This window comes from Rhyacophila brunnea, unplaced genomic scaffold, assembly GCF_057557595.1.
Source record: "Rhyacophila brunnea isolate RB1 unplaced genomic scaffold, BYU_Rbru_1.0 scaffold_11, whole genome shotgun sequence".
In the NCBI taxonomy this organism is placed as follows: domain Eukaryota; kingdom Metazoa; phylum Arthropoda; class Insecta; order Trichoptera; family Rhyacophilidae; genus Rhyacophila; species Rhyacophila brunnea.
The window spans coordinates 9,661,119-9,673,930 of record NW_028232763.1 but is presented as its reverse complement, the minus strand read 5'-3'; the positions used below and the strand labels follow the sequence as shown (position 1 = coordinate 9,673,930).

General features: G+C 35.9%; 1 protein-coding gene across 1 annotated transcript in view; it reads right to left on the bottom strand.

Moving 5' to 3' along the window:
- The window catches only part of heca (hdc homolog, cell cycle regulator), a 306,171-nt gene extending 296,766 nt beyond the window's left edge, over positions 1-9,405 (bottom strand). The window contains exon 1 of the mRNA XM_085958777.1: positions 8,308-9,405. Coding sequence (XP_085814903.1) covers positions 8,308-8,894 — 587 coding nt within the window. The 5' untranslated portion in view covers positions 8,895-9,405. The remainder of the gene's footprint in view (positions 1-8,307) is intronic.
- Positions 9,406-12,812: the final 3,407 nt, after the last annotated feature.

Here is a 12,812-nt window from a genome sequence, read left to right as displayed (position 1 = left end):
CTAGATGCGTAACATTTTTATGCGTTGATTTATCGAACGATGGCATTTTCGATGTTTTGTTTTTTGTAGTCTTGTTATCTTGAATATTTCTACATTTATTATACACATCTATTTTATTAGAATTTATTACCTGAAAGGTTTTCAAAGGATTATACTTAAAGTATTTATTCAACTTTGCATAAGGCATTTTTATATTCTGTGTAGGACAAAGAGAATATTTGTTTACAGTTTCGTAAGGCGTTTCAAAATTTTTACGCGCCATAATATGAGATTGTTTTTCTAATTTTATCAGCCCAGTCTCGGGATTTAAACAATAACTTACTGTTTTTCTGTGGGAATTCTCTCCAACGGCCGCATCGTGGAAGTCACGTACACCATTTTTTTCTGACATTCTACATTCATTCAACCTTTCACACTTATTAATATTTTTATCTTTAAGTAACTTATTATTTAAACAAACGTCGGCGAGCAATGCCTGTGATTTTACATCTCTTTCTTTTGAATTTACATTATTATTTTTAAAATAGGTATTGGCATTGTCCGTCGAAGTATTGTTTCTATTTTCTAATATACCACTTAACTTCACAGGCTTTTTAAGAAAGTTACTATGACACTTTACACTAGTAGACTTTGGAAGAAAGTTCTCAAACGTATCGCCGTCATGTGGGGAGACATCAGCAGCGTCCGGGCTCCTAACCTTGAGTCGGAGGCGGTGACCAGGACCTGCGTCGCCTCCTCATTGTTGTGACTGATCTTCTCGCCTTGATGCTTCCTGGTTCCTTCTCCAGGCTGGATAATCCGGACATGTATAGTTCTCGTGGTACCCGTTCCTGCAGATTTGGCACGGCCGGGTTCCATACTCTTGAGGCATTCGAGGTCTACCATTTAAAAATCCCCTTCCTCGTGTTGCGGATCCTCGAACATAACCTCCTTCCGGTATATCTCTTGGGCCGTTATTTATAGGCCTTTCGAATGGCGGAGGTGGTTCATGGCGTATATCAATTTTAGGGGCTTGTCGTCCTACTGAAGCGCGCGTATTGGTCCGCTCCTGGTTTCCGCTGCAGTTGCATGGGCATCCGCATTCCTTTTCTTTTGGTCGTTGCCCTGCCACTACTATTTGTGTTTTTATTTTCGTTGGCTTCAGTCGCTTGGTGATCTCCATGAGTCCTTCGAGATTGGACCAGCCTGATTGGCCCACTCGCAACTGGTCCCTCTCATTTAGGAGCTCGAAGAAGAGTTCGGCCAGCTCTTCGCTTGATTCTTTAGGTAAAAGAACCGTCGCCAAATCTTTTTTGTTGAGCAGAAAGCTGAAAGCATCTTCATCAGCTCGCTGCTCCACTCGTTTGAGGTTGTCTTGTTGTTCACGACGTCTCATGGGTGATTCGAAGTGTAACTCCAGTCGATATATAAACGACTCCCAGGAATCGTGTGAAGAGATAGTCTTTCCCCATATCTTCGCTTCCTCCCGAAGACGATTCAGTGCTAGTCCCGTCCAGCTTTCGGGCGAGCTTTTGGCCAATGCAAAAAACTCCTCACATCCTTTTATAAAACCGGCCACTCGATATTTAGGATTTCCGGTGTAAAATACTTCTAATTCAGGCTTCAAGGCCCACGGAGCTTGGTATGAGTGCGGCGCTACCGACGTAATCTCTGGCATTGACTTCGGTGTTGTCAGTGATGTCACTGTCGGCAGTGTCATTTCCACTCGTGGTCTGATATCCAGTGACAGCGGAGCAGTTTCTAATTTTGAAATAGGAGTCGGCACCTCCTCCTCCGAAAGATTAGGGTCCTCCGAATTATTTTTAGCCATGGTGCGAGTCTTGGAGCGCGTTAGCATTTATACACATTTATTATTATTATATATTTAAAAAAAAATGATTTTTTTAATATTTGTGTTTTATCAGGTCATGGTTCCGGAAGAAGCCATGCACTTCCTCAGCCTGCACGTTATGGGCGCCAAAATAACACACCCTCAATAGCACGACACAAATCTGGCTAGCTCACTTGTTAGTGCACGTACCATAGGGTGGTTATTAAATGTTTATAGTTTTTTTTTGAAAATGTATACAATGTGAATTAAAGTCTTAAAGAAAATATTAAAATCTGTTTATTTATTTATTTTGTTATAACACGGTTTTTATCATTTAAAACATTTCAGGGTTTATACATCTAATTTTTAACTTTATATAAAAAGGATTATTTATTTAGGAACTTATTTTTTAATATTCAATTGATAATTTGTACTTATTTAGTTATTAACTGGCACGCCATAAAGGAGCGTGGGTTTATACTATATTCCTAGAGGAGCCGAATCGAACTCAACTATCCTATCAGAAGAGCGAAATCGAACTACATTACTACCTTATTAGAAGGACAGAATCGAACTGATCTTAGACTAATATACTTTTGAATTGACGCACTCGATCTCGGGAGAGGCCTTATTTTTTTAAAGCCTGTCCCCCTTCAGAGGCACCACCTAATTAGCAGTGCGATCGCGCGTATTATTCCTTAACATTTAATTTGTTATAAACTCTTATTCTAATCTATAAACAACTAGGTAAAATTATTTAAAACATAATTACGGAAGAAAGCTACGCAGGAAGTTAAGTATTTAAGAAGTTATTTCAATTTCCAAATTATAAAAACATATCTCCCGCCGAAAATTGTCTCTTTGTTTAGAATCGGTGTGAGCGGTGCACACACACTATCAAAATAGTCCCGATTCACGCATATCGAGTGATTGACAGAATACGCAGTGCAGTGCGTGTATTATTTTAAATTTACAGATTTTATTTAAACACGTTATTTATTTTAAATTATAAAATGCAGCTACTGAATTTAATTATACAAAACAAAACTACTGAGTTTAATAGTAACCCTCTTCGGTAATTTTGCTATACATATTATTATATTTTAATGAATGCTTATATTTATTTATCGTAGTTCTCATTCTCTCCGGCATTCATCTCCTTTATAGTATATCAATTTTACATCTTCCTCACATACGAGTATACATAATTATTAATAAGATATTTCTTTATTTAAAACTTACGTGCTATGTACATACCATATTATTTGAAAACACAATTAAACAATTTAAATATTTACTTAATCTATTGACTCCATTCGTCACCTCGCATACTTTTTTCAATTTCTTCCCGCCTAGTGTACACCAGTGCATACACAGGGCGAGGACTTAAACTGAAATAGAAAGATAGATTGACGATTTTCCAAGGGATTTTAGTTACGAGTTTTATAAAGCCGCCGGGGTAAAGATTAGGTGACAATGTTTGGGCCATCAAATATATATTATATTATCATAGATATTTAAACGGTATTTTATGTTGGTGTTAGTAGGTATTTTTATCCGCACAACACAGATACCTATTAAATTATAAATATGTGTACACACCTTAATCATAATGAGACTTTTACTTGAATGTGTATTATCTATAAATTATATTCCTTCACACTCACATTCACACTCACAATCACAATCACAATTTTATTCATTAAAAGGCAATTCGGAAAAAAATTGTAATTATTTTTTTCCACGATGGCCGAGCGGCTTACGCATCGGCTTATAACGTATGTAAGTAAACTTCTTCTGTGTATAATAATATCATAATACACTAGGACGTTTGTCAATGTGACAGTCGGTTCTAAACGACAATAACTAATAACTTATTTATACTCTTCAGTCATTATAGAATACCAAACTCTGCTTGCAAGTTTTTTATCAATAAATAGTATGGCAGTGGACCACTCGTTGCTTGTGCAAAAAGTTATGCTCAGGCTTATTAATCTAAAGATGGCGGTGGTATAATACATCCGACGAATTATCGAATGTATTATTATTTAAGTAATTGGTAAGAAAAAAAAACAAGCTCTCACATTTTCTGGATTCAGTTACAAGACAGGCCTACGTGCAAACGCGCTCAGTTGGGTAGGGTCTCGTCAGCTTGGTTGCATAACTGCTTTGACTACTAACTAACCAAATGAAACAACTTCGCCGTGATCACAACATAATCGTTTGCATTATTTTGTTTACACCGACTAATCAAGAAGAATGATCAATTTATTATGGTAATAAACGTACATACCGATTAATTATATTATAAAAAGGATAAATAAACAATAGATAGGCTCTTAAGAGCATACTTCAGTGATACGGCAAATAAGTTTCAACTATAGGTGCGACGAAATTTTGGACTCGCTGGCAATCGGAGAGCGAAAGTCGAGCTGTGAACACGTCAATTTGTTTCGTGATGGCGACGGGAGTATTAATTTTTAAATCGTGTAAAGATGACTAAAAAACGTTACCCATTTAATTGAAAAAGAAAATATGTCAATGAATATATTATTATTGTTACTAATAGAACAATAAACAGAACATTAAATGGACGTATTTTGAATTTTTATGACAAATTATATTTCGTTCGGCACGCGTCATTTACACAATCCGCGCATCGCCTAGTCACGATCTTTTTAGACCGTGCCCAGCTGAGGTATAGCCTTAATAATATTATCGGGGCTCTACTTGCATGCAAGTCGAAATATTTGATCCTGATTTCTATAAAATATTTATAGCCTATTCCAACTGCCTGTTCTCTTTTCATGTAGGTAGAAATTTTCTATTTTAGTTGGTGTTATTAAAATATTTATACAGAAATGTCCGCTATTTGTAAAATTGAATAAGATTTTTTAGATTAATAATGTCATATGCACTAAACATAATGCTCAGTGATGTCCCGTGGGGGTAGACAGGTCATGCGTTACATAGGGGCGGAACATTATAAAGGTATCGAATTATGGAACCAATACAAATATCACATAGAGGTTTTCCATGAAGCAGACGATGTTGTCGCTTCATTAGGAAGACTCTGGAGTTTAAGAAATAAAGGCAGCATAAAAAATCCTATAATTGTATCACAATACTCACTGTAATACATATTTTAATGACGCTTTATTGTCTTCCAAACCTCTCAGCGTCACAGACCTCCACGTATTTAAACACCGCCGCTGTTTGAGAGTAGGTTTTGTAAATTAATGCTCTGATTCTCAGCAGGTGGTGTGTATGTAAATTTTAAAGATTTGTGGTACATTAGTCTGTTGAACATAGCCGAAAGTAAATAATAAAATGGATATCTAGGCACCCAACAAATTTGTAGACAATTTTAAACTAAAAAAGAAAAGGTACCGCATTCTAAATTTGCTTAAGGGCGGCACTTTCCCGAAGGACGTAACTGTGGATGTCGCTAGTTTCTCGAATTTCAATTTCAATACGTATTGTATTTACGGATGGAAGAAACTATTTGGAGTAATACTTGCAGTGTGTCCAACCGTACTATAATTACTAGTATTTTGTACTATAATTTTGGTCAGCGTACTATGTAGATATAAAACAGGTATGTTAATTGTGGCCATTGCATGAGAAGGTTGTTGACAACATGAAATTTTGGCAAGTTTATTTATTGAATCTGTTTATTTATTGGATCGTTTTGGCCTTGAGTAATTTAAGGAGGTGCAAATATTCCCGTGTCAGAAATAACAACCGGTGAATTTAATCTGAGCTTGGCTGGTCGACTGTTTTGTTTTTATCAGCGGCTTGCGCCAATTTACTATGTAGGTACAAGTACTTGTCATGGCTACTTGTGGATTGTTATTACATAGTTTATTGACTTCGCCGGTGGATGCACGTATGACGTAATTGTTTTGAAAGAGAAACGCCAGATAAACAGATAATAGTAGTTATATATAAATGACTGGATATAAGAAAATCATTGTTATGTAACTAGCACAATTACGTACGTCCTTGCAGAAATAGAATCTCATACCTATCACATAGATAAGGTAATTGCGTGAATCCTGCTCATTGAACTCCTCGGTGTATATCTTTCTCAAATTCTTCTCGTATATATGTACAGTAAAAACGAAATAATGATGCTGTTGGTCAATAGTGTGCGTGCGTATGGGGAGTCGTAATAAATACCTGGCAGCCGATGACCGCGTATTCGTACGCATACAATAGACGATCCGCATCATTGTTTCGTTTTTACTGTACTTGATTATAAACGAAGGCTCTGCGAATTCGCGAAAAGAGTAGGTACCTACCTACAAAGTTTAATCAAGAACCTATCAAATTTGAGTAAAAACTGGATGCAATGAAGTATTTTGAGAGCTTTTCTTATATCATATCGCTTCATACATGATCATAGAAGTTACGTAGCAACAAGAAATGAATGAATTTAGATAGTTGTAAATAATGAGCGTCAATGCCTATTTGCACGCTAACATTACTTGTTTTTATTAACGTTACAACAGTTTTGCTACAATATTTAAATAAAAATGTGTGATAAATATAGCTCGTGTAACGACAAATTAATAAGATAGAAATGTGAACGCCAGTCGCTACGAACCAAGGTTTTGAAGCCGGGTTCTGTTTATTATTTATGACGCTGGGGCCATAAATCGCAATAAACACAAAGCACGCCGAGTGTCCTCAAACATTACCGACAATAAATAACAAATTTTAATGCATAATTTATGAAAATAGACTATTATAATCTGTGCTTATTCCTTATTTTGAAGTGATTCATATAATTTATAAAATTTACCCATTACTTGTTAGGTATTCCATTTCGCATATACAAAATAAAATTGCAATATGTATGTACCCATAACAATATAGGAATTTCGTAGGAGTGTCGTAATTTTCATGTAGTGAATACCAAACGTTGGATAAACACTATAAAATAAACTAAGTGTTATTATTTAATTACCATGGCATAACAGTACCTATCCATAAACAATTTAAAAAATTGTACCTACCTAAGTATTCAGGCAAAAAACGTGTGGTAGGTTTATGCGTATATATAATTTAACAGGAAAATACCTAGGTACCTAATTTAGATAAGAGATCGTAAATAAGCTATTTAAATAAAATTAGATTGGAGACTAAGTAATTTTGAAATAGGTAGATATAATCTTGATTCATTTCTATTACACAATGATTGCAATTAATTGCCGAATTCTGGCATAAGCAATAATATTATTTAATTACACTTGTACATATGCAAAAATAAATCCGAATTCGTAAAATTATCATGGTTTTACTTAAATAAATGTTACTATTGTTAGGTCCTACGGAGTTGTTTTTTTTAATGAACAAAAAATCTACAAACACCAATAAAATTTTACGATCTCATTCGAATATTATAATATTTTACGCCTAATTAGGCAGGTAACTAGTAGATATATTTCATTTTAGAAAAAAACTAGTCGACTTGTCACGAATCCTGTTCGCTGCATTGATAAAAAATCACACTTTTTATTATTCGGTGTGCATAGGTTATCGGAAATATTCAAACATAAAAAAATGCCGGCGATAAAAAATGCACAAACAAAAAAGACCTTGAACGCGGTGTGCCTGCTTGCTAACTGTTCCAACTCGGGCCGGCTTGTTTTTCGGCAATCGGACTGGGTATAATATTATACGAATGAGAATCGTATTGGAAAAAAACAACGAATATCACGTTTGGCGACTCGATTTCTTGATAATATAATTAGTGCAACCTATTATTAATAGCCAATGTCAATTTTGTTAGTGGGTATTTAAATACCTATATAGGTATTTCAGTGGCGTTTGGTAATTTAAGTGAAAAACTGATTTTATTTATTACTGTAGTGTAACCGAGAAATCAACTGCAATTTGATTTACGTTAGGTAAATAAAACTAACTAAAAAAACATCAAAATTGAAATGTTTTGCATTGACAAAAATATAAGAGATAAGAATACTTTGTAAAACTGCATACCTCGGTAGGTACCTAACCAAACTGAAAAACTGATATTTAGGACATATTTTCGTACAAAGTACATAAGTACCTACTATTTTTATGCATACATATTTTAGTTTTAATGATAATTAGGATTCATGACAAAATTATGTTTACGTACCTAAAATAAAGTGAATAGGTACGTTAAATAATATACTTTTATTCCAGCAAACTTCTTTAAAGATCAAAATGGGAATATATACGAGTAATCAGCTGTTTTCCACAGTAGGTATACATTTATAGAGAATATTGGACATACGAGTCAATGCCGAAGTAGTGTATTTGTTGTAATACCCATTAATTCAATTCCTATGTTAATTGAACAATTAAATAGTTTATTATAGAAGCCGGTATTTTCCAGGTACAAGAAAGGTGATAAGAAAGTTGAGATTCTATTTATTCAACGTATATCTACCTGTTCAAAAACGAATGCTTATTATTTATACAAATCATTTACTGAGATGACTAACCTGACGCGATCGGAGAAGAAGTCGAGCTTGGAGTTTTTCTTCGGCTGCGGATGGGTCGGACTGCCCGTGGAAGAAGGGCTGCACGAACCGCTGGACGAGAGACTCTCGGCCCTTGCCCTCGGCTCCGGCGCCGGCGGAGCACTCCTCGGAGCCCCCTGCCTGGCCCTCCTGCGCCTCCTTTTCTCGGGATCCTCAGCCCTGGGAGACCAGTCGAGATCTTTCTTCAGGTGGCCTCTACCGCAAAGACAACCGCACGCCTTGAAAGCCAAGTCGTAGCCTTTTTTGGTCCACAAGTTTTGATGGCGCTGACGTTCTGACCATGAGCGAGCTCGTCCGCAAGACTTCAAGTAAGTCAGAACTCCTTGTTCCCACATATCGAAACACTCTCTGTGCATGTATTTTCCGATAGGGCAAGCTTCGTTGTTGCATGTTACTCTTACTGAATCTCTGGGTTCGTCTGGAGAGATCAGCTCTATTGGTCTGAGGCAATCGCCAGTCGGGATGCAGCAGCGCTGCGCTGACGCACCTTCCACCATTTGTAGAGGCATGTCACCGACTGCTCCTATTAAATTCCTACGAGGAGCCATATCTCGGAAACCTCCTCCAGGGTACCAAGAAGGTAATTCACCTTCTTATAAACGAATGCACCAAATGTTCAAACTCAAATTACTTAATAGTCACAGGATCACGAATGTAAAAATACAACGGAAAGAGATAATATCTTCCGGTTTGATTGATAGTCAGAATAAATTGTTAGTTAATAATAATTGTTAATGTTATGAAAGTTTTGTTTTGATTGATTAGTAGAAACTGCACTCGGAGGAAAAGATGCACCGCGAAGCCGGCGTCGTCGGAAAGTCTATTTAAAAAAGTTCCGCCGGTGCGGACTCACTCTCACTCTGAGTAATAACTATGTTTAATTAAGCGGGAAATTTTAAAATGCGATACAAAATTGTTTGACCGTCCTGTATAAAAATCACCATCAACAACAACAGTAAAAAAGTGGTAAATAATATTGTGAATGTGTAGTATATAACGTGAACGTAAAAGAAGCGCGTGCTTCGCACATGTTGGCCGGTACACGCGCGCCCGACTAATGGTTGCCCGAACGAAAGCGAAATTTCAAGATCGCGCTCGCCGGCTGCAGTGTAGACGAGGGGGATTGAATTCCGCGGGCGAAGGGGAACGCAGCCGCGGTGGAGGGGGAATTCACTTTCGGCGCGTTTCACTGTCGTTGGCAGTGAACCCGGGAGCCTGCGCGCGCAAGTCCGCGCCCGGCGCACCCCCCGGAAAGCACCCGCACCCCCTCAGACGGAAAACGCAGCGAGCGTCGCGACGGCCGGTGCAGCGTGCATGCGGCGCGACGGGTGCCGCGCGGAGGGGGCGGGGTGGGTCACTCATACCACAGAAACTCCTCTGGCCGCGCGAATTATCGATGGCTATCGGATATTGACGAGTTAATTTATTTACTACCGCTTGACCACGTTACTTCCCGTCGGATGACAAGAGATATTGTTGAGTAGTCAGAGAATGTTTTTCATGGCCAAGCTGGAAAATTCTATATAGAAAATTCACTATTATACTTTATGGGTCCCGTTTTTTTTTTTTATATAAAACCATTACATACATCATTAATAATTTTGGAAGCAAAATGTCAAAATGATCATTTCTCACATAAACTTATATAACGTGACATAATCAAAATTTATTATACTTTAAATACTTACAATATTAATTATAGACAATGATATAGGTAGTTAAATAAAATATACCACCCAAATGCATAATATTATTGCAAACTATATCGAGTAGGTATTTCTGGGCATGCTCTGCAAGTCTGCATACCTACTTATTTCATACTAAGTAATTAAATGTTGTTTGACTTACTAAGTAATTAAAATTTTTATTATTTGTCATTGAAGATGGAATTGCGCAATATTAAAGAACGTTGCATTCGTTGAGTCGCTCTTCTTATTATTTGGACTACATTCTATAACCATCTGTGGCTCTTGGCTTTTGGCCTCTCCAGCATCCGTTTCCATCCAAGTCTGTCCAAAGCCGCTTCGGGTCGAAAGTCAATACATTTGCAAAAGTTGCCAAAAATATGTATATACATTTTGTATGTAAGTTGTAAGTGTTCCATGACTAATCAATATACGGAAAGAACCTGACTTAGTAGGTACTATAAAATATATTTCACTGGAATTACTTGCTTTCACATTACCCATGATAAGTAGGTATAAATATAATAATATTATTATACAAGTGCATACATTAAACTAAAATGGATATTTGAGGCGTTCATTGCATTGGTTTTTTTGTCATGTACCTACCATGATGCTCTTGGTATGTTGACATTGACTATAATAAATTTGTAATGTATAATTTATTATTGAGATGTGAAGAAGTGACAGACACATATTGTGTTAAGGTGATAATAAATTTCAGGGTCGTATTAATAATTTTCGGCCCACAAAACAACCTTAAAAATAATAAGTAATTATTTAGAACTATTTATTATACTTACCCAGGTATTTAAACAAAACAAAACACACAAGTATGCACACAAGAGTGCGCGCAGCCTAATTATATAAATTATGTAGGTAAATAAAATATTACTTATTCTTTGTCAGGACTTCTGTCGAACAGCCATATCAACGGATTGGCCTCACTCCTCTCGGCATTCTACGGCAAGCAAGGCCTATGGCCATTGGAAAATCGGTGGTAGGTACCTACTCATATCTGGAGTAACAAAATGTTTGCTTTAATATTCCGATTCAGCATGTTTGAAATATAAAACAGCGCGGACGACACAAACGGACAGTAACAATCCTAATAATAATATGACTCTTAAGCCACGCGCAACTCGTAAATAAATATCCTTAGTTATACTTGCAGGTTAGGTGTTTATAGCGAGGCCCAAAATACGGAGTGTCTGGGTATGGGGAATGTACCCCGAAAAGTACGAGGATCCATGATTACAGCGACAAGAAGCTATAAGTAGTAGGCGGATTAAATGTGGGAGTCAATGGCATCTGCTATATTGTGTTATTCCCACCCCCTCCCGCCAAAATAGTAAGTATTATAAATATTTTTTCATATAGATTATAGATGGACCCCCCAAACCATTTTTATGTATATGCGCTTGTACAATAGACATGTCGTCTTTGATTTAATAGAATAACTAAATTGTTTAAAAAATAGGGTGAGGTTAGGTAACAAATAACACGTTTTAGGTCTTTAGGACAACTTTATCAACGTCCTCATATTTTAATGTCGTAGTTGCCTACTTACTTATCTATAATTCTATGGCCGAGGTGTAAAACCACATAAGTCAAAAAATTCAATTTTTCGGTTTTTACTGATTCTATAAGTCAAAGTGATTCTGCACACTTGTGTATAAACACATAAGTCAAATGCTGTTAGTCTGATGTTATAATAATTAGGTAAATAATTATTATAAAGCAATCATTATTCATAAGATGTTTATCACACTTGAATGGTCAAAGACATAGCTTATAATAAGTATCTTTAGAATCATCTTCAAATGTGTTAGTTTTGCCGATTTTTTGAATAATAAAATGCCTAATTCTTGTCAAATTTGGGATCACAGAGATTATCAATATAATTTTTTATCGTAAACATTTTACTAAAATTATCTAGTCATAAATTATACTAATGGTTTTATAAATGCAATTAAAAATTAATAAATGTAAAAAATCTTAACACCACTGCACATTCATGTACCGAAATATGACTATATTATTCTAAAACATTAGAGCGAGAGGTTTAAAAGAATACTATTTTATGTAACAAAAATACTTTATGCAGTCATCAAATGTTTGAAAAAAATATAAAGGATAATAAGGCTTCAAAAGTTTATAAATAGATTATCTACAACGTTTAAGAAATGTCCAGGATCATGGTTTGAAAATACAATAAAAACTCAATTTTGACCTACGACGAGCATGTGGGCCGTTAAGAGTGAGTTTAGATAGGCTTTTTAATAATTTACTTAAACAGAATCTATCTAATGATTTGTGTTTTTTAAATTTATAATAATAAGTAAGTTTGCACAATGTTCATTATTTTACGTTTGGACGTTATTTTCAAAGTGTGTTTCTAGTGTTCGCGTATGCGTATAAACTTCTCTTTTTGTAGCAGTAGCAGAAAAAATCATAAATTAAACATTGTACAACGTTACATTAATATTATGTGAATTGATGATTAATATTGAATATTGAATGTGATTGATTGAAATGATCGAATGGACAAAGGAGCAAACGAGAGTATGCGATATAATTAAATATGTATACCAAAACATTAAAACGGAGATGGGCCGGAAACATAGTTCACAGACAGCTTGGCTGCTGGATGCATGGTATCTACCAGGGGGTTATAAGACGCCCAAATTCCGTCACAATACGTTGGATTAACGACATATTATGGTTCTCAATTTAAAAAAACTTACAGCAGTAGAGAGAGATTGAGAGGGCTACATCCAA